Here is a 22345-nt window from a genome sequence, read left to right on the forward strand (position 1 = left end):
TCAAACTGGCTGCCCTAGGAACATGCCAGTACTATGGCAACACTGATTTGTTGTTTAATTCTTCAACTTCAACTCAAAGCCACAACTGGCTTGCAGCTGATACCACTTTTGACCCAGTGTTTTAGAAAGAGCAATGCTGAATTATTTCAGTGCCATCAATTAAAGACTTTATACTAAATGTGTATACACATTTATATGCTAAATGTATACAAAAGGCAGTAAGAGGCATTTTCAATTCCTTTCATGCCCTTTGCAAGTAATTTCATTCCAGGACTTTTGAACCTCAAGTTACAGGGCTGTCAGGATCATTCTCTGGACTTTCACACTGCATAGCATTCTCCAACGAAGTGGGGATTTGAGTAAGAATTATTCATCAGAGGACTATTAAAAAGAATTTATTCATGTATTTGGAAGGGCTCTGCAGCAAATCTTTACATCACAAAACTAACCATGGCTTCCCACTGAGTCCCAAGGATTCCTGTTACTCCCTTGGAAGTGCATGACAAACATCTTGTGAGTCCCAAGGATTCCTGTTACTCCCTCAGAAGTGCATGACAAACATCTTGTTAAAAACCAAACCAAACCCCACAACAGCCCCCCCACCCTCACCCCCCAAAACACTAACCAAAAACCAAAGCCAAAACCAACCAAAAGCAAACCTGTACACTAAGGAAAAAGGAAGTGGTAGAAAAAGGCATTTGGGGCAAACTAAGTGAGCTCCAAACAATTTTAATAGACACCTACTATGTCTTCTGGAATGGCTGCTGCATGCATATCTCTAGTCATATTGGATTTCTCCTTCAGCTTTGACTGGAGTAATGTGTGTTCCATTACACCAATCTGGATGTCCATCTGAACAGTTTCTTGTTTCAGCTTTGTCAGGGCCTGTTTGATCTTCACCAGAGGAGCTGTTCAAACAGAAGAAATGAACAGTGCAATTGTGTCATCTGCTCCACACAAAAGCATTCTTTTTATAATCCTCTGGGTTGAAGTTTCCTCCCAACAATTAGCTTTGCCAGGCCAACTCAGTTAGAAGCAAATGAAGCTGTATTTACAAGCAAGATCTGCACTCTACAATGGAATGCAAGGAATAGGTACAAAAGGTACAGGATTGACAAGTTTATGCAGATATTGACAATTAGCAAACAACATGAAAAACTAGCTTCTCCCTCCCTGCCTCCCCTTACCCCTCTGTACAAAAGGGACAAGAGAAAGGAGAAGAGAAGTTAGACTTAGCCAAGGCCAGCCAAAAGCAGGTCCTCTCTCCTGAGCAAGGAGGAGGGAGAGAGGAGGGAGAGAGGAGGGAGAGAGGAGGGAGAGAGGAGGGAGAGAGGAGGGAGAGAGGAGGGAGAGAGGAGGGAGAGAGGAGGGAGAGAGGAGGGAGAGAGGAGGGAGAGAGGAGGGAGAGAGGAGGGAGAGAGGAGGGAGAGAGGAGGGAGAGAGGAGGGAGAGAGGAGGGAGAGAGGAGGGAGAGAGGAGGGAGAGAGGAGGGAGAGAGGAGGGAGAGAGGAGGGAGAGAGGAGGGAGAGAGGAGGGAGAGAGGAGGGAGAGAGGAGGGAGAGAGGAGGGAGAGAGGAGGGAGAGAGGAGGGAGAGAGGAGGGAGAGAGGAGGGAGAGAGGAGGGAGAGAGGAGGGAGAGAGGAGGGAGAGAGGAGGGAGAGAGGAGGGAGAGAGGAGGGAGAGAGGAGGGAGAGAGGAGGGAGAGAGGAGGGAGAGAGGAGGGAGAGAGGAGGGAGAGAGGGGGGAAAAGAATTGTTATGGTACAGCTCCTCTTATTCCAGATATTTACCCAATGAAGTTGTTTAGAATCATCTTTTGTTTCCCTTTTCACACCCAAGAGTGAGTGATTTATATTTTGCTACTTTTCTGCTCCAGATCTGTAACTGAATTGTAACTGCACAGCCTAAACCCACCACTAATCCACTCCTTAAAGTTGAGGAGTTCAATGCACAAAAGGATGTTCTGCTCTGCAGCCTTGATTGTACTAATACATCCTTTTTAATATGCAAGACACTTCAAAGATAGAAACAGGTTCACCAACATTGAGATAGGTTTGTCAATGATGTATCCTTTTTCATCTTAAAGCTTCATGGCTATACCTCACCTGGGGTTTGGTAGAGGACAGAAGACACCTTCAGCAGGATGCCATTTTATCTGTGAAGAGCTGTTTTGTGCTCCATACTTCATGTCTAATCCCTTACTCCCAACCCCTATCACCCTCGAGATGCTGCTCTTTTTAATTGTGGCCTCTGGATTTTATCCTGACCCTTGGCCATGCCACAATACAGAAAAGAGATTGCAAGGGAAGAAAGCAGCTTCATCACAGCCAAGGCAAGCATGCACAAAAGTCCCTTAAACAATAACACTTACAACTCCTTAAGTAAATTAGCTTGGAATGGGTACAGCTAAAGATGGATACAGCTAAATATGGAGGCAGCTTGCATATTTAGCCCTGCTGGAACATGCACCAATTTATTTCTGCATCCATACTCCTTCTAGGTTTGCAAAAGAATTCAGTTACCAGGAAAAAAACAACAAAAAAAACAGATCTCAATTTCTGAGACAAATTTCAATTGCCATTCCAGTGAAATGTTAACAAAATCCAGACATCAGACCAGCAAAAGCCATTTTCTTACAGACTCCAGCCAGCCTTAGTGGGGGAATCTAACAGCTACTGCCAACAACCATAAATAGTATTGCAAATAATTCAACAAATCAGCCCCCTTCTAAGGGCTTGTGGTGGGTCAACACCCTTTCCTGGAAAAAAAAGAACAAAGCAGGGGGGAGGGCTTGCAGGTACTTTATCCTCCCTGCAGGGTGTTTTCCCCTGGGAAGCTGAGTCTGTTCCACTCCCCCCTCCCTGCCCAGCTAGGGCATAAAAAGCAGGACATCATAGCTGTTGGATCCCCTTTTGGCTCCTGCCTCTGCTGGATGAGAGCTACTGCAGCTGCCCTCCTGCTCCTCAGCCACGTGGCCGGACCTGATCCTTCTCCCTGCTGCCTCTGTGCCTCCTCAGAGAAAGACTGGTTTTGTATTATTCTTTTCTGTCCCCCTCCCATCCATCCTTGTTCCTTGCCCTTGTGAACCTTTCCTGTTATTGTTATATATATATTGTTTAAAGAAAGTTCTTCACCTCTCTACTTCCAAGCCGACTCCAGATTATTGTTTAGTGGATTTGCTCCTTACCCTTTTGTTTTTCCCCTCTCTGTTTGGAGGGAGGAGGAGGGGAGTGGAGGAGAGATTCTCAGCCTTTCCCCCATCTGGGCTTTTAACTCCCAGTTAAGGCTCAAACCACTACAATTTTTCATTGTAGCGCTCGACCTTCCCTGCAGCTGGTGCAGGGTATGGGATGTGGTAAATCCACTCAATCCCATGTTCCTTTGCCCAGTCCCTTAGGAGATGGTTCTTGAAGTGGCTTGCATTGTCTGATTCAATCCTCCCAGGGGTGCCATGTCTCTCTAGGCCCAGGATGGTGTTGCAAGCAGTGGCATGAGGTACTGGGTAGGCCTCCAGCCACCCTGTACTTGCCTCCACCATGGGCAGTACATACTGCTTGCTGCTGTGAGACCGAGGAAGGGTGATGGAGTCAACCTGCCAGACCTCTCCATACTTCTATTGCGACCATCTGCCCCCACACCACAGAGGCTTCATGCGCTTGGCCTGCTTGATGGCAGCCACAGGGCTTAAAGCAACCTCCCCCCACTTTTTTTCTCCTTTCTTTAAAAGATCTTTGCAAATAATCTACCAAAGGGGGAAATCTTCAATCTCCACCTTCTGCAGATATCCTTTTCAAAGGGGTTTAAGCTCCAGATTTTCTTAGGTATCTTTTAAGATGTTAATATTGTTCTGTTAAACCAGTCACTCATTGGGGTCTTCTTCTGGTTTTTCCCCTTCATGAAGGACAAATCATCTGCTTGCCACTCAGAAAAGGGATGTTGGGTTTGAGGCGAAAATGGTACTCACCACCATCAGTCATGCTGCTTCCTTTCTCTTCTGTTTCTTGCTTTACCCTCTCTAACACTTCTGTAATCTTAAAAAGAGATGGGTTTTTTTTCCCCTTAATTAAAGCAGATGAATGTCAAGATAAAAACAAACAAACAAACAAAAAATCTCTGCTGAATAACTGCCTTCCTTTAATGAAATAAACCAATCTCTGCTGACCAGCTGCATGAGTTAACAAACTGAACCCATCTGCCTGGATTGTGCATAGGGAGGAACTTTGCAAACATTAAGGGAAAAACAAAAATCATTTCAAGAAATCCATGTAAAGATGGCAGCAAAAAGAAACAAGTTGGCCACTTGTGTTACTGAGGCTATGAGCATCCCAGATGAATAAAAACAGCAGTGTAAGCACTGCAGCATGGTGCTGGATGGAAGATGGGAGCAAGTGTCCCCTTAGACCATGACTCCCCACGTCATAGATTGGTTTGGGTTGGAAGGCACCTTAAAGATCATCAAGTTCCAACTACCCTGCCACTGACAGAGACAGATTCCACTACACCAGGTTGCTCAAGGCCTCATCCAGCCTGGTCTTGAACACCTCCAGGGAGGAGGTATCCATGGCTTCCCTGGGCAACCTATTCCAGTGTCTTGCCACTCTAAAGAATTTCTTCCTAACACCCAGTCTACATCTGCTTTCTTCCAGCTTCAATCCATTCCCTCTCATCCTATCACTACAAGCCCTTGAAAAACCACCCCTCCACATGCCAGCTGCCCTTCTGGAAGTGTCAGGACTTCAGCAGGTGACAGCAGAAATGCAGGGATTGAGAATAAAAGTGCATTTCAGCACTGAATCTCCACTGAGCAGTTTGCCTTTGCTGACAGTGAGGAAAATGCAAATCTATGACTCTAAGGCACAGTCTAGGTAACAATTCAGTATTTTTGTCTACAATACAAAAAAAGCTCTTCACTAAGGCTTCAACAAGCCTTTTCAGTAGTATAAAAGCAGCATCTCTGCACTGTTCTTGCATACCTACAGCAGGCACATGATAAATCTGAAGTCATCATAAAGTATTCTCCTTTTCAAACTTCCTCCCTTTGACAGTGAAACAAAAAGCAGCTCTTATCCTGCAGAATCCATACACTCAGCTAGAAAGCTCTCCTTAAACTGCTGGACTAGATGATCACTGGAGATCCCTTCCAGCTGACCTACTCTATTCTAAAAACATCTCAAACTTGGTTTAGTTTCCAGTTGTTATATGATTATATAATTTTTATATGATTTTTCCAGCATGTGATCTCTCTGATGGGACTATTTCAGATACTTTATGATCTCTCTGATGGGACTATTTCAGATACTTTATGATCTCTCTGATGGGACTATTTCAGATACTTCATGATCTAATAAGTGAAGTGGTGGGTTGTTTTTTTTCTTTCAAACCCAAACAACAAAGCCATTACAAACAAATAATTACTGAGTTGGCCTCAAGGGTTGGAAAGCAAGCAGCAATTCCAAATCAAATGCCATGAATCACTCAACATGTTGAGGCAGGTAGGAGTCAGGGGGTTAAAAAACAAGCCAGGAAACAGTCAAGATGTTGAGTCAGTTAGGAGTCAGGGGATTGTTCTTTGTATCTCTCTGATTTAAAGGGGAAAAAAATAAAACACAACACAGAAAAACAGTTGTAGGTATTAAGATAATTTGCCTTGCCTGGAAAAATTACCAATTAGTCAAATATTGCCTTTCCCTGCCCCCCCACCCCCCAATTTGTTAGCTTTAATTAAGAACTAAGCTTTTCTTATGCCAAGAATTTATGAACATGGCTTGATTAATCCTCAGCAACTCCAGGACACAGGTTATTAAATACAGAACATTTATTCTCTTTCCTAAACTGGGGAATGGAAGAGCTCACAATAACTTGCTCAGATTCACCAGTTAAAACAACCAAACCCAAACCCAACCAAACACAGCAAACAAAACCAAACCCAACCTAGGCTGTGACTGATTTTTAAGTTCAGAGACTGGACTAGGCTGCTCCACTAAGCAGATTGATCTTTGACATGAAAACAAAGCAGAAAGAACTGGGTTCCTAAAACTGCAACACCTCCATGCCAGCTTTTTGGAGATTGTTTTAACATGAGGGAAAGAAAATATGTGAAGCTGTGTTTTACCTCAGAAAGCACTTTGATCCTTTCAGTTACTCCTCCACTTCCCTCCTGGTACTTATCTTTGGCCTGGAAAGAAACAGAGTTTTTGTTGTCATGACAAAGCCTGAGAAATATGTTCATACAGCTCAGGGAGAGCACCAGAACTTGCTCTTGTACATCCCACTTGCACAACCTCTCCCACAAAATCCCCAGGATGTAAACATCATCCCCATGATGTGCAGCACTGCATGGATGAGGGCAGGAGTGAAACATCAGCCCCTGTAATGATTTATTATACACACTTAACATATTATACATAATTAACATGTACACAATAAAAAGCATGTTTCCTAATCACTTACATGGGGAAATAAACACAAGCAAACCTTGCCAGCATGCAGAGAATTGAATCCTCAAACCTAGAATTTTCCCCTCAGCAACAAATTGCTGTTTTGAAGTTTCCCTAAAGTTTAGCATTAAAGTAAATAGAAAGCACAGGGATCAACCCTGTTAGCCTTGGTTTAATGTCGTGGTCACAGATCTGAGGGCTAGCCAAATGGTAGTTTATATAGGTCTCCTAACCAGCAGATCCTGAGCTTGGGTCATAACAACCCTGTGAATGTGCCTTGCTCGGGGCAGTGAAGCTGGTGAGCTGCCTGGCAGAAAAAGACATAGGGGTGCTGGTGACAGCTGGCTGAATGTGAGCCAGCAGTGAGCTCAGGTGGCCAGGGAGGCCAACAGCATCCTGGCCTGGAACAGCAACAGTGTGGTCAGCAGGAGGAGGAAAGTGATTGTGCCCCTCTGCTGGGCACTGGTGAGGCCACACCTCCAATATTGGGTTCAGTTTTGGAGCTGGAGTGGAGATTCCAACAAGGACATTGAGGTGTCCAGAGAAGGGGAACAAAGCTGGAGGGTGGTCTGGAGAAGAGGTGTGGGGAGAAGCACCTGAGGGAAGTGGGGTTGTTTAGTTTGGAGAAGAGGAGGCTGAGAAGAGACCTCATTGCTCTCTACAACTGCCTGACAGGAAGCTGGAGTGAGGTGGGAGTTGGTCGCTTCTCCCCACCATCAGGTGACAGAACAAGAGGAAATGGCCTGAAATTGTGCCAGGGGAGGTTTAGGTTGGATATCAGGAAAAATTTTGTTCCTGCAGGAGTGGTCAGGCATTAGAACAGGCTGCCCAGGGAGGTGCCTGAGTCACCATTCCTGAATGTATTCAAGAAACATGTGGCCATGGCACTTTGGGACATGGTTTAATGGCCATGGTGCTGTTAGGCTGATGGTTGGACTCGATGATCTTAGAAGCCTTTGCAACTAAAACAATTCTGTGATCAAAAAGCTTCTCAAATGGCACTCTGCTGGGATAAAACCTAAAAGAAGCAGAGAAGTAATCACAGTGCTTTGTGCACATTAGTAGGAGTGATCAATATAAGAGATGAATGCTGGACTAAGACTGTAGTTTTCAACTCACCACAGATGTGTGAAATTCGCAGGGAGAGCAGAACAAGCAATTTACTAGCTGTTGAAGATTGGCAATGGATTTACATGATAATCAGGCAAAAAAAAACCCCTTTACTTTCCCCTGTGGAATAGTTGAATAAAAGTTGCTAGCTTAGCTTGAGAACTACATAATTTGACAGCCAATCAACATTTCCTCTGCTTTATATCCAACAGCAGAATCCACCGAGGATAGATTCAGACTGGATAGCAGGAAGAAATTCTTCACAGTGAGAGTGGTGAGACAGTGACACAGGTTACCCAAGGAGGCTGTGGATGCTCTCTGGAAGTTTTCAAGGCCAGGTTAGATAAGGCCTTGAGCAACCTGGTCTTAGTGGAAGGTGCCCCTGGCCATGTAAGGGGGAGGTTGGAACTAGATGATCTTGAAGGTCCCTTCCAACCTGAACTGATCTATGAGTCTATGAACTCCTCCAAGTCTTCTTGGCCTTCATCTTCACTTCATAGCCAGTTCATAGCAGAGAATGCAGCATCAGAAGTTCCTTACCTCACTCAGCAAGGCTTGTGCTGAACGGTACTCTTGGACCAAGTGCTCCAGCTGATTGTTGATGTACTTCTCCCTGCTGTTGATCTTCTCCAGTGTTTTGCTGATTTCATTATGGAGTTTGTCAAGGTAACCCTAGAAAATCATATTCTGTAGTTTGACAGTAGGTGGATAGTATGCAAAGAGTATTAAAATGCTACTGGAATTAAAAAAAGGGGATGGAAACCTCTAAGTGAGACAAACAGTACAGAAAAGCTACATTTAACCAACAAAACTAATGTGTTTGCCCACCTCCAAACCACTTCTTTCCACCTTTATTGCTTCCATTACATTGAGGCCTTCAGCAACCTGGTCTAATGGAAGGTGTCCCTGCCCACAGCATGGGGGTTGGAACTAGATAGTATCATAGTATCAGTCAGGGTTGGAAGGGACCACAAGGATCATCTAGTTCCAACCCCCCTGCCATGGGCAGGGACACCCCACACTAGATCAGCCTGGCCAGAGCCTCATCCAGCCTGGCCTTAAACACCTCCAGGGATGGGGCCCCAACCACCTCCCTGGACAACCCATTCCAGGGTTTCACCACTCTCATGGTGAAGAACTTCTTCCTCACATCCAGCCTGAATCTCCCCACCTCCAGCTTCATTCCATTCCCCCTAGTCCTGTCACTACCTGACATCCTGAGCAGTCCCTCCCCAGCCTTCCTGTAGGCCCCGTTCAGATACTGGAAGGCCGCAATGAGATGATCTTTAAGGTCCCTTCTAACCCAAACCATTCTATAAGTCTATGAACCATTCTTCTCCCCTCAATTAATTACAAATGTCAATGTCAGTAATTTATCCTAACATCAGGATCTGACAAGATTTTGGGGGTTATATCAGCATTTATTTTCAGATGGTGGTGTATTTTGGGGGGGGAGGAGTTTGAATATTGTATTAATCTATTTTGCCCTCTGTAGTCAGGATGTACTTATGATAATGCACATAAAACCTTACAGTTAATGAACTCTGTTAGTCCCCACCTGTACAACTCTCTATCTCAGGATATTTTACCCAGCTCTTTATCACAAGATATCTTGCCAGTCCCACTGCCCCTAACCATCACTGTCATATGTTTCCCTTTTTAGTTTTACAAATAAAATGAAGGGGAAAAAAATAGTTCTTAATATCAAAGAGTAAATGAAAATGCTGCTAGGTCAGTGAAGCACTCTGCTCATACAAGACATACCCTAGTTTCATTCAAAGAAGATTCAATTCCATCCTTGTGCTGGTGCATCTGCTCTACGTGAATCCTCCAGTCCTAAAAGTAAGTTAAACCAGAGGTAAGTACAACTTTTATCTTTCCTCTTGTCATTAAACCCAGGCCAGCAGCAAGGCAGGGGCTGTTCTCTGTTCTGCTCTTGCTGTGTATCATTCTGCCACTGCCATGCTCATATCCAGAGGCACTTGCTTAATGTGACTCAATTTATAAACCTCCTAAATGTCACATGTGACACTCAGATCCATAAACAAGCCCTGACATCCTCACTGATACCCCACAGTAGCTGTGCTTTTTAGAGTCTGTTTGATGGAACTGTTAGAGACTTTGGACATTTAGAGTCTGTCTCCATGGAACTATTTCTGATGGGAAAAAAACTGTGGGCACAAATACTGAAACTATTGATTATAGCTGCACTACCTACAGCTCACTGGGCAGGAGGAGTGCTTCAAATGCCCAACACCTACCAGTTCCAGACTGTCAGATCTTCCCTTTCTACTATCAGATCTAGCCTTTACTGTTATCAGGAGAACAGAAAGAAATGAAAGAGGAGAAATGCTTAAACTGATTTTGAATTAAGATGGAAAACATACATGGAATCTAGTGGTCAAAAACCAAGTAGATGTGGCAGTTTGGGACATGGTCTAATGGTCATGAAGATGTTGGGTAAAGGCTGGGCTTCATTATCTTTTCCAACCTTAATGATCCTGTGATTCTGTGTGGGATGAGAAAAAGTGCTGGTCTAACTTGACAAGCAGGTAACTTCTACTCAGAAATCGACTTCAGCTCCTAAGCTTTAGCACAAATGTTTCCATATCAATGCAAATGTTTCCATATCAATGCAGCTGCAGACAGACTCTTAAGTTCAAAATGAAGCAGAGCAGCAGCAGCACTGCAGAAATACTGCTACCTCAGAATCAGGTTTCTGACCAGCCTAAAAGATATTTAAAACATTTTTTAAAGCTTCTGGCATTGTACCAATTTGGCATTGGTCTAGGTGGTAAAAAAAAGTGACATTAATAAATCTGTAGCACTTAAAACCAACCCTTAGGAGATTTTCTTCTAAAACAGGTACTCTAAGGATACTTGGAAGTTGAAAATTTGCTTCAGTAAGACTATCTGATCAAGGGTCTTGTCAAAAAGGATGGGAAGCAGAACAGAGAGAGGCACAAAGCTGACTGACAACCAGTAACAGAAGCAGTAACAAGAAGCAAACAATATTGGATAAGGGCATGTGGGGTGTAAGAATGTTTCTATCAGTACAATTATCTGACCCAGGACTTTGCCAAAAGTTAATTCAATTCAATTCATTCAATTCAATTCAATTCAATCCAATTCAATTCAATCCAATTCAATTCTCCCTTCCAACCCAAACCATTCTATGATAATATCAGGGGAAAAAAAAAGCCCTACTGAAAGTCATTGCTTCTAGGCTCCATACTCATAGCACAGGAGTGCCCATTATTGGCAATTCTTGACATAACAAAAGACAAAAACCTTGTAAATGGAAAGAAAACACCAGTGCCTGAAATCACACTTCATTCACCACATGTGCAGTGCAAATCTTACAGACCTTATTGTCAGTCCTGACTGTGACTTTCAGCTGTGGAAGCACGCGTTCCACTTCCAGATTCCACTCTGCCACATCTGTCGTGGACTGTAAAATCTCTTCTTGCTTTGCTGTGTCACTCATGTCCTGTCCAAAAAGCACAAAGTTTATGCTCAAAATAAAATCACTATTGCAGAGTGAGAACTGTTAGAAATCATGTTGCAATGGCTGGCTCATACTCAGAAAAATTGTACCCAGAAGGATCAGGACTACAGATGTCACAGATGTCTTCAGGGGCTGTCTTTGAAGTTAAAGACACTGGGAATTCAAACAAATCTATCTCCTCAACCCACTTGAATTTGAAAAGAATGAAATGTATGTAGTGAGAAATTCATAGATTCATTTGGGTTGGAAGGGACCTTAAAGATCATCCAGTTCCAAACCCCCTGACCAGGTCATAGAATCATAGAATTGCTTTGGTTGGAAAAGACCTCTAGGATCATCAATCCAACCACCAACCCACCACCATGGCTATTCAACCACATCCCAAAGTGCCACATCCACACATTTCTTGAACACCTCCAAGGCTGGTGACTCCACCACCTCCCTGGTCGCTCAAAGCCTCAACCCACCTGGCCTTGAACACCTCCAGGAGGGGACATCCATGTCCTCCCCAGGCAGCCTGTTCCAGTGCCTCACCACCCTTACTGTCAAGAATTTCTTCTTATTATCTAGTCTAAGTCTACCCTAAATTATAACACATCCCAGAAATAGCAGGGGAGGATTAAAACATTCAAGCAGTTAACACCATGTTTCCTTAAGAGCCTCTGCAAATATTTCTTGCCAACGTTTCCAGCACCCCCACAGTTGTATCAGCTTAGAATCTGCCTGCACATTTTTCCTTTTAAAATAAGCTGATTCCATTTAATGGGATTGTTGTTTGGGTTGTTTTTTTTTTCCTTTCAAGCTTAGACTATAAAAGGGATTTTCAGATTTGAACCCCACAGAAATAAATTGCTGTTACAGGTGCAAGCATCTCTCAAGAGAAGACCCCTCGGTAACAACTCACTGCTCTGTGTGTTTGTGCCTTCAGAACATCCAGGTCAAGAAAGTTTTCTTCATTGTCTGACTCTTCCTCCTGAAGGAAAGTTGCAAAGTAAGCCATCAGTAAGCAGTGCACAACCTTCCAGCAGAGTTTCATTTTGCAGCAGCACAGGGCAAGAGGCATTAAATTCTGCGTCTCAGGACAAAAGAAGATATGAAGAGTTTGCAGTAATGGATTCATAGAATGCTTTGAATGGAAGGAACCTTCAAGATCATCTAGTTCCAAACCCCCTGCCACAGGCAGGGACATCTTCCACCAGCTTCCTGAAGGCCCCATCCAACCTGGCCTTGAACACCTCCAGGGAAGGGGCACCTACAACCTCCCTGCTCAACCTGTTCCAGTGTCTCACCACCCTCACTGTTAAGAATTTCTTCCTAATACCCAGTCTACAGCTACCCTCCTCCAGCTCAAACCCATTGCCCCTTCTCCTATCACTACTAGGCCTTGTAAAAAGTCCCTCCTGAGCTTTCTTGTATGTCTTCTGTTACTCATCTTTTCCACCAAAGTCAAATTTCATCACCCACCTCCTTCCCAGACCAATCATGAAAGCTGCAACATCACAGGTCTCACTGTAGAGCTCTGCAAGACACAGTGAAAACCTGGGAGCTTACTCCTTTGCCTTCCCTGGTTTCTAATAACAGAGACCACCTCATTTTCTTCTGGCATGTTTGGCCCCCAGTTCCCTGAATATTTCCAAGACACAAATGGTGAGTGGCTTGGGACTACCTTGTGCTAAATGATCAAAAGATTATTATATTAGAAGAGCACACCACAACACTACCACACCACCACCACAATTAGCTATCAGCTGGGTTCCTCAGTTCTGTGCACACCCAGCCTTTACTGGCTGCTGCTGGCTACTCAATTCCCCAACATTTACAGAACTAGGCTTGTCTCTGTCAGCCTCAAATTTCATTCCAGAATCAAACCCAGAAGAATAATCAATGAACCTCACCATTAGCATCTAACTACTGGAAATACTGCTAAATTCAATTCCAGATAGAGCTAACACACCCAGGACATATTGATATATTGGCAGAAACAATGGGCTAGGGAAAAAAAATTACAACAACATATAATTAATTCCTGCAGAAGCATTAGGAGCTATAAAAAGTACAGTTAGATTCCACTGCACTTCACATTAACTACAAGCTCCCCCTGAGCCAGCAATGTGCCCTCATGGCCCAGAAAGAAAATGGTCTCCAGGAGTGCATTAAGGGTGTGGAAAGCAGGTCAAGGAAGTTCTCTTCCCTCTCTGTTCTACCCTACCGAGACCACATCTGGAGTTATTGGGTCCAGTTCAAGGACAGGGCACTACTGGAGAGAGTCCAGCAGAGGCTACAGAGATGCTGAGGGGCCTGGAGCATCTCTGTGAGGAGGAAAGGCTGAGAGACTTGGGGCTGTTTAGCCTGGAGAAGAACAGCCCAAGAGAAGACCTTCTCAACGTTCAGCAAGAGCTAAAGGGTGGGGGCAAGAGGATGGGCCCAGACTCTTCTGAGTGGTACCTAGTGACAGCACAAGCGGTAACAGGCAGAAACCAGACCCCAGGAAGTTCCATCTGAGGATGAGGAGAAAATTCTTAGCTGTGAGGGTGCTGGAGCCCTAGAGCAGGCTGCCCAGAGAAGTTGTGGAGTGTCCTTCTCTGGAGAGATTCCAAACCCACCAGGACATTGTGAACCTGGGCAACCTGTTTTGAGTGACCCTGCCCTAACAGGAAGGCTGGAGTGGATGATCTCCAGGGGTCCCTTCCAACCCCCACCATGACGGGGATCTGTGACTATTAAAGGAAGAGATTTCAGGCTGTATACAAATGAATTGGTATTATAAATGCATATAAGAAGATATCCTTTGGCCTGAAGAGTCAAATTGATCTGAAAGGAAACAAAAAACTCTGCAGAGAAGCTGATGATGCAGGAATGGAGATGCAGGGCAGAAGAGTGACTGAACAGCTAACAGAAAAGGCTTCTCAAAACCAAACCAAATGAGCAGCAAGTGAAAATTTGCTCACAGCTGACCAATATTAACACAGAATATTAACATAACCAAAACCAGTCAGGTAAACCTACCACAACATCTTCTTCCAGTTTACTAAGTGTTAATTCTGCATCATCTTCTGTTATTTCTTCCTCTTCCAGCTCTTCTGTTGGGTATGCTGGCCTGAAATCAGTTCAGTGAAGAGCAGAGCTTTTAAACACAGCACATGGGAAACAGCTCTGTGCATTGCTCCTGAGCAAATACAGCATTCCAGGAGAAGCATGGATAATGTGGAATACAATTAGACAGTGATTAGTGTCTCAAGTACTTAAATGAAATTAACAGCCTTAAAAGTCTTTCTTTATGTTGGACTGTCTGAAAAGCAAGGCTAAGTTATTGTGACAGGCAGGACAGTACACTCATACTACATCTGGGGGGTAGATTTTGATTTCTTTTCTCTCTTTTGGTCTAATCCCTTAAAATCCATGTGCAAGTCACCACAGACTGATTTTCAGCCTGCAGTGGAATCTCTGTCCTAACCAGAAGCAACAATGAAATGTTTCCAAAGCAGAAATTGCTTTGCTGTACTCATTTCAAAACCCATCAGAGGGAAGGGATGAAATCAATAACACTTCTAAAGACATCTTCCTCTACTTGGAGTTATCTGTCATCTAACTTCTCCTAAGTTTTCCTTTGGATTAAATACTCAGCGTTGCTGTGGCCTACCTGTAACATGGTCACACACTGTGCACACCTCCAAATCAATTAGCTAGTCATAGATCTAGAAAATGGTTTGGGCTGGAAGGAACCTTAAAGATCATCTACTTGATGGGGTGCTTGGTTGCATGGTTTGGTTGATTAGATGGTGTTGGATGATAGGTTGGACACGATGATCTTGAGGGTCTCTTCCAACCTGGTCTGGTCCATCCTATCCTATCCTATCCTATCCTATCCTATCCTATCCTATCCTATCCTATCCTATCCTATCCTATCCTATCCTATCCTATCCAGTTCCAACTCCCCTGCCATGGGCAGGGACACCTCCCACTAGAACAGGTTGTTCAATCTGGCCTTGAATACCTCCATGGAGGGGGCAGCCACGAGCTCCCTTGGCAACACATTAGGATCTACAAGGACATGGAATGTTTCAACTGGGAGATTAACAAGCAGTTATGCATAAGAAAATGAACCAAAAAAAGGTCACTTGATGGCCCAGAGTCATCCATTCAGACCTTGAGCAACCTGGTCTAAAGGAAGGTGCCCCTGCCCACCGCAGGGAGGTTGGAACTAGATGATCTTTAAGGTCCCTTCCAACTCAAACCATTCTGTGAATCCTTGCTGGTAATAACTGCTTCCAGCCCAGCTGAATTTTTCCTCTCATGAAGCATCAAGCAGAACATTTGGAGTTATCACTATGCTTTGTCTTTACAGTTACATTTTACATTAGTGTGGAAAACATGCACCAGGCAGGATGTTTGAAAGTATACTATACCTTTTCCAGCTAAAGCCAGTGTATTTCAGGGCTTCCTCAGCTAAACAATCAAGGACATAGCACACTTGCTCTCCATAACCTGCCTTTAATTTTGAGGGAGGAAAATCCACAGGCCTTCCCTAAAAAACAAGAGACATACTGATTACTAATGGCTACCCATCAATCCAAGTCCCCTCTCAGGAAGATTTTTCACACTAAATCCAAGTGCCCATTGTGTATGAAGATGTTATTATAGTCTCTGTAATTCTACCCAGCTCTCTAGAATTGTGCTGGTTTAACACAGTCTCACAAAACAGGACCTGGCATTTGGCCTTGTTGAAGCTCATCCCATTAATGTTGGCCATAGATCCAATCTATCCAGGTCCCTCTGCAGAGCCTCCTTGCCCTCATGCAGATCAACACCCCACCTAACTTGGTGTCATCTGGGAACACACTCTGTTTCTTCATCATGAATAATGATGTTAAACAGAAGTGATCCCAACACTGAGCCCTGAGGAACACTACTTGTGGCCAGCCACCAGCTGGATTTAACTCCACTGACCACCACTCTTTGGGCTGTTTGCCCAGCCAGTGCTTTATCCAGCAGAGGCTGTGCTCATCCAAGCCATGAGCAGCCAGTTTGCCCATGAGAATTCTGTGGGAAACAGTGCCAAAGGCTTTTCAAAAGTCTAGGGAGACAATATCCACAGCCTTTCCCTCATCCAGCAGTGAGGTCACCCTGTCGTAGGAGATCAGGTTGGTCAGGCAGGACCTGCCCTTCATAAACCCATGCTGACTGGGCCTGAACCCCTGGTTGTTCTCTCTATGTTGTGTAATGGTGCTTGATGACCTGCTCCCTGACCTTCCCTGGTACCCAGGTCAGACTGACAAGTCTACAGTTTCCCAGATCCTCCTTTCTTAGGAGGATCAGGTTGGAAGGAACCTCAACGATCATCTGGTTCCAAACTCCCTGCCATGGGCAATGACACCTTCCACTACACCAGGTTACTAAAGGCCCCATCCAACGTGGCCTTGAACATTTCCAGGGAGTGGAACACAGCTTCCACAACCTCCCTGGGCAACCTGCTCCAGAGTCTCACCACCCTTGCTGTAAAGAATTTCTTCCCAATATCCAATTGGACATGGCACTTGGTGCCATGGTTTAGTTAGTCATGAGGTCTTGTGTGACAGGTTGGACTTGATGATCTCTGAGGTCTTTCCCAACCTTATGGATTCTATGAATTTAAATTAACCCTCTTCCAGCTTAAAGTCATCACCTCTCACTACAAGCCCTTGTAAAAAGTCCCTTTCCTGAAGCACAATTGAATCCATTCTATAGATTGTGGAAGAGGAGTGAAAGGAAGAGGAGTGAAAGGAAGAGGAGTGAAAGGAAGAGGAGTGAAAGGAAGAGGAGTGAAAGGAAGAGGAGTGAAAGGAAGAGGAGTGAAAGGAAGAGGAGTGAAAGGAAGAGGAGTGAAAGGAAGAGGAGTGAAAGGAAGAGGAGTGAAAGGAAGAGGAGTGAAAGGAAGAGGAGTGAAAGGAAGAGGAGTGAAAGGAAGAGGAGTGAAAGGAAGAGGAGTGAAAGGAAGAGGAGTGAAAGGAAGAGGAGTGAAAGGAAGAGGAGTGAAAGGAAGAGGAGTGAAAGGAAGAGGAGTGAAAGGAAGAGGAGTGAAAGGAAGAGGAGTGAAAGGAAGAGGAGTGAAAGGAAGAGGAGTGAAAGGAAGAGGAGTGAAAGGAAGAGGAGTGAAAGGAAGAGGAGTGAAAGGAAGAGGAGTGAAAGGAAGAGGAGTGAAAGGAAGAGGAGTGAAAGGAAGAGGAGTGAAAGGAAGAGGAGTGAAAGGAAGAGGAGTGAAAGGAAGAGGAGTGAAAGGAAGAGGAGTGAAAGGAAGAGGAGTGAAAGGAAGAGGAGTGAAAGGAAGAGGAGTGAAAGGAAGAGGAGTGAAAGGAAGAGGAGTGAAAGGAAGAGGAGTGAAAGGAAGAGGAGTGAAAGGAAGAGGAGTGAAAGGAAGAGGAGTGAAAGGAAGAGGAGTGAAAGGAAGAGGAGTGAAAGGAAGAGGAGTGAAAGGAAGAGGAGTGAAAGGAAGAGGAGTGAAAGGAAGAGGAGTGAAAGGAAGAGGAGTGAAAGGAAGAGGAGTGAAAGGAAGAGGAGTGAAAGGAAGAGGAGTGAAAGGAAGAGGAGTGAAAGGAAGAGGAGTGAAAGGAAGAGGAGTGAAAGGAAGAGGAGTGAAAGGAAGAGGAGTGAAAGGAAGAGGAGTGAAAGGAAGAGGAGTGAAAGGAAGAGGAGTGAAAGGAAGAGGAGTGAAAGGAAGAGGAGTGAAAGGAAGAGGAGTGAAAGGAAGAGGAGTGAAAGGAAGAGGAGTGAAAGGAAGAGGAGTGAAAGGAAGAGGAGTGAAAGGAAGAGGAGTGAAAGGAAGAGGAGTGAAAGGAAGAGGAGTGAAAGGAAGAGGAGTGAAAGGAAGAGGAGTGAAAGGAAGAGGAGTGAAAGGAAGAGGAGTGAAAGGAAGAGGAGTGAAAGGAAGAGGAGTGAAAGGAAGAGGAGTGAAAGGAAGAGGAGTGAAAGGAAGAGGAGTGAAAGGAAGAGGAGTGAAAGGAAGAGGAGTGAAAGGAAGAGGAGTGAAAGGAAGAGGAGTGAAAGGAAGAGGAGTGAAAGGAAGAGGAGTGAAAGGAAGAGGAGTGAAAGGAAGAGGAGTGAAAGGAAGAGGAGTGAAAGGAAGAGGAGTGAAAGGAAGAGGAGTGAAAGGAAGAGGAGTGAAAGGAAGAGGAGTGAAAGGAAGAGGAGTGAAAGGAAGAGGAGTGAAAGGAAGAGGAGTGAAAGGAAGAGGAGTGAAAGGAAGAGGAGTGAAAGGAAGAGGAGTGAAAGGAAGAGGAGTGAAAGGAAGAGGAGTGAAAGGAAGAGGAGTGAAAGGAAGAGGAGTGAAAGGAAGAGGAGTGAAAGGAAGAGGAGTGAAAGGAAGAGGAGTGAAAGGAAGAGGAGTGAAAGGAAGAGGAGTGAAAGGAAGAGGAGTGAAAGGAAGAGGAGTGAAAGGAAGAGGAGTGAAAGGAAGAGGAGTGAAAGGAAGAGGAGTGAAAGGAAGAGGAGTGAAAGGAAGAGGAGTGAAAGGAAGAGGAGTGAAAGGAAGAGGAGTGAAAGGAAGAGGAGTGAAAGGAAGAGGAGTGAAAGGAAGAGGAGTGAAAGGAAGAGGAGTGAAAGGAAGAGGAGTGAAAGGAAGAGGAGTGAAAGGAAGAGGAGTGAAAGGAAGAGGAGTGAAAGGAAAAGGAAGAGGAATGAAAGGAAGAGGAAGAGTTGGAATAATCTAAAATATCATAACACTATTTTTGTAGTGCCAAAAGCTTAGCAAGCAGGCATAGACCAAATACTAATGAACTAATTAACACAGCACAAACTCATAGACAGAAGTGTGCCCAGCCCTTGGGAAGATACTCAGAAAGCAGAGGAAGGATGGCATGAGTCATTTCTGAGGGTGATGCAGCAGCTTGACACAGACTTGGGGAAGCAGCAGGGCCAGGACTTACGAAGGAGCGCACTTCGGAGAGCACGTTTGATATCACGGCGTTGGGGTCATCGTATTCCTGGGGCTGCTCGAAGGGATGTCCTGCTTTGCTGATCAGCCAGGCAGCAAGCGTGCAAAACATAAAGAACTGCTCACCAGGGTTAGTGGGCAGTGCAAAGTAGTGCCTGTTTAAAAAAAGAAGGGGAAAAGGTCAGTGTTTTGAGGTCCTGAAGGCCAGCACAAGCCAGAAGGCATCGACCTTAACTGCCTTGCTCACTCAGTAAGTGACCCATATGAGCTACCCTCAGCTGTCTGGTGGCACACATAACCACAGCAGACTGTGCTTTCTACATGCAGCTTGTCCATTTCACACAGCACTGAAGGGGAAGGGAGCTCTGGAGGTCGTCAACTCCAGGTCACACAGGAACACATCCAGGTGGGTTTGGAATGTCTCCAGAGATGGAGACTCCACCACCTCTCTGGGCAGCCTGCTCCAGCGCTCCACCACCTTTACATTACAGAAGTTCCTCCTCATGGTTACATGAAATTTATGTTTGTGTTTGTGCCCACTACCCCTTGTCCTGTCACTGGGCACCACTGTAAAAAGACTGACCCCATCCTCCTGACACCCACTCCTTTAATACTGATCACCATTGGTGAGATCCCCTCCTCAATCTGCTCTTTTCCAGACTGAAAAAACTAATTCTCTCAGTCTTTCCTCATAAGATAGAGGTTCCAGTCCCCTAATAGCTTCTTGGTGACCTCTGCTAATGACACACTCTGTGGTCTGATGTACCATAGTATCAGTCAGGGTTGGAAGGGACCACAAGGATCATCTAGTTCCAACCCCCCTGCCATGGGCAGGGACACCCCACACTAGATCAGCCTGGCCACAGCCTCATCCAGCCTGGCCTTAAACACCTCCAGGGACAGGGCCCCAACCACCTCCCTGGACAACCCATTCCAGGGCTTCACCACTCTCATGGGGAAGAACTTCCTCCTCCCCTCCAGCCTGAATCTCCCCACCTCCAGCTTCATTCCATTCCCCCTAGTCCTATCACTTCCTGAGCAGTCCCTCCCCAGCCTTCCTGCAGCCCCCTTCTTGGGGTTTTTTGCACAGATACACTGGCATGAAACTATTCAGCTCCAGCAAACTGCTGGGGGCAGGGGAGCTCAAGTGACTATGTAGTGATCACATCTCAGCCTTCAGAGAGGCTTGTTCTTTTGAAGGCTTCCAAAGGATACTGTAAGCTATGAAGTATTATTGACTGTTGGAAATGAATATTGTGGAAACACTATTGCTGAATATTGCAAAGAAATTCTTCAGGGTGAGGGTGGTGAGACTCTGCAGCAGGCTGCCCTGGGTGATCATAGTATCACAGCATCAGTCAGGGTTGGAAGGGGCCACAAGGATCATCCAGTCCCAACCCCCTGCCATGGGCAGGGACACCCCACACTAGATCCTGGATGCTCCCTCTCCGCAGGCGTCCAAGGCCAGGTTGAAGCCTTGATCAAGCCGGTCTGGTGGGAGGTGTCCCCGCCCGTGGCAGGGACTAGATGATCTAAAGGTCCCTTCCAACCCAAACCGTTCCACAAACCTACGACTCACTGAAACTGCCTGGATTTGACTGGGCCCCAGAAGCTGGCCACCGGAGTGCCACCCTTCCTGCCCTAACCGCTGGGATTTCGCTCCGATGGCCTCGCTACGTGTCCGACTGACGGCTCCCGCTGTATCCCCTGAGGCGTGAAGCTCCTTACGCCGCGGCCCCCCGCTCCCAGCCGCCGCCTCTGCCCTCCCCGGGACCCTCCTCGGCCGAGCGGGCGAGGGGCACCTGGAGAGCGGTCGCATGTTGTGGCGCCGCAGCGCCTCCTCCTCGTAGTTCAGCAGCTTCAGCTTGTCCAGCAGGTCCTCCATCAGCACGAACATGTGGTAGGCAGCTCCCGGGCCCCGCTCCGCTGCTGCTCCCTCCTCATCCCGCTCCGCCGCCCCGCGCCGTACTCCGCTGCCCCCTGCTGCCGCTTCCTCCGCCATCTTGGCGCCGCCACGCCGCCACCTGTAACCAAGACAACCAGCCCGACCAATCGCCGCCCGCTTTTGCCTCATGTGGCGGAGCCCACTTGAGCCTCCGGCCCAATCATACGCTCCAGAGGCGATGGAACCCGCCCCTATCCGGGGCGAGCCACCAATGGCGGCGCGCCATGGCGAGTCGGCTCCAAACAGCGTTCCCCAAGTTGCTGCAGGGACAGAGTGTCTTGACTTCAGGGTCACCTTCCACCAGATCAGGCTGCCCAGGGCCCCGTCAAGTCTGACCCTGAATGGCTCCAGGGATGTCCAGGCTGGGAGACGATGAGATTGAGAGCAGCCCTGCAGAAAAGGGCTCGGGGGTGCTGGTGGGTGAGAAGCTGGACGTGAGCTGACAGTGTGCGCTTGCAGCCCAGAAAGGCAATGGCATCCTGGGTTGCGTCACAAGAAGCATGGACAGCCAGTGGAGAGAGGTGATTCTGCCACCCTGCCTTGGTGAGACCTCATCTGGAGTGCTGTGTCCACTTACAGGGCCCCCAGCACAAGAGGGGCAAGGACCTGCTGAGGCAGGTCCAGAGGAGGCGACGAAGGTGATCCGAGGGCTGGAGATCCTCTCCTGTGGGGACAGGCTGAGTTCAGCCTGGAGAAGGCTCCAGGAGACCTTATAGCTGCATTTCAGTATCTGAATGGGACCTACAGAAAAGCTGGGGAGAGATTGTTTAGAAAGGCCTGTGTTGATAGCATGAGAGGCAAGGGACTGAACCTGGAAGAGGGTATTAGGAAGAAATGAATATTAGGAAGAAATTCTTTACAGTAAAGGTGGTGAAACACTGCAACAGGTTGCCCAGGGAGATTGTGGATACCTCCTCTCTGGAGGTGTTCAAGGCCAGGCTGGACAGCCTGGTCTAGTGGAAGCTGTCCTTGCCCTTGGCAGGGGGCTTAGAACTAGATGATCTTCAAGGTCCTTTCCAACCCAAACCATTCTATCAGTCTGTGGACTGATGTGAGGGGGTGGTGGGGAGGAGAGCAGTGGGCAAGCTGCTTCTCCCAGGAATGCAGGAGGCACAGCTCACCTGTGTGATGCTGACACCAGATGGGATCTTTGAGCACAGACACCAGCTCTTTGCTTTCCCTCCTGCACTTCCTTTGGCTTTTCCCTAAAGCACTTGAATCCTGTCAGTTTCTTTAGTTACCAGAAAGTAAGTGGTAAGTAGAGGCTGGAAGTGTCCAGAGAGAATGAAGCACAGGTGGAATACTGTTAGAAAAGAACCACCTCATCCTTCCAGAGAAAATTAAGCACTGGTGAAATATTAATAGAAATTAATTACCTAGCCCTGCAGACTGCCTAGGAGGACAGCTACTGATTCATGTTTCCCTTTTTCTGAGGAGAAT

At 46.2% G+C, this 22345-nt stretch overlaps 1 protein-coding gene across 1 annotated transcript; it reads right to left on the reverse strand.

Annotated features, from left to right (window-relative positions):
* Window positions 1–269: 269 nt before the first annotated feature.
* IFT57 (intraflagellar transport 57) lies at window positions 270–20968 on the reverse strand. Its single transcript, XM_068163059.1, has 11 exons — window positions 20763–20968; window positions 18953–19115; window positions 15461–15579; window positions 14061–14151; window positions 11959–12027; window positions 10914–11036; window positions 9311–9382; window positions 8087–8218; window positions 6112–6174; window positions 3964–4030; window positions 270–908 (listed from the first exon to the last, which is right to left on the reverse strand). Exons 1-11 carry the CDS (start codon window positions 20960–20962, stop codon window positions 730–732), a joined length of 1278 nt encoding a protein of 425 aa, XP_068019160.1. The 5' UTR covers window positions 20963–20968; the 3' UTR covers window positions 270–729.
* Between the last annotated feature and the right edge of the window lie 1377 nt (window positions 20969–22345).

This window comes from Melanerpes formicivorus, unplaced genomic scaffold, assembly GCF_026170545.1.
Source record: "Melanerpes formicivorus ecotype bairdi unplaced genomic scaffold, bMelFor1.0.p_v2 SCAF_70, whole genome shotgun sequence".
NCBI lineage: Eukaryota > Metazoa > Chordata > Aves > Piciformes > Picidae > Melanerpes > Melanerpes formicivorus.

What these genes read in the sequence shown, in the direction of transcription:
- IFT57 (XM_068163059.1), bottom strand. Translation starts at nt 20,962, where the DNA reads ATGGCGGAGGAAGCGGCAGCAGGGGGCAGCGGAGTACGGCGCGGGGCG. An exon ending in TCTCCGAAGTGCGCTCCTTC is followed by an intron (nt 15,580 to 18,952) that starts GTAAGTCCTGGC and finishes CTTGTTTTTTAG; the next exon opens with GGAAGGCCTGTGGATTTTCC. An exon ending in ACTGGCTTTAGCTGGAAAAG is followed by an intron (nt 14,152 to 15,460) that starts GTATAGTATACT and finishes AACTGATTTCAG; the next exon opens with GCCAGCATACCCAACAGAAG.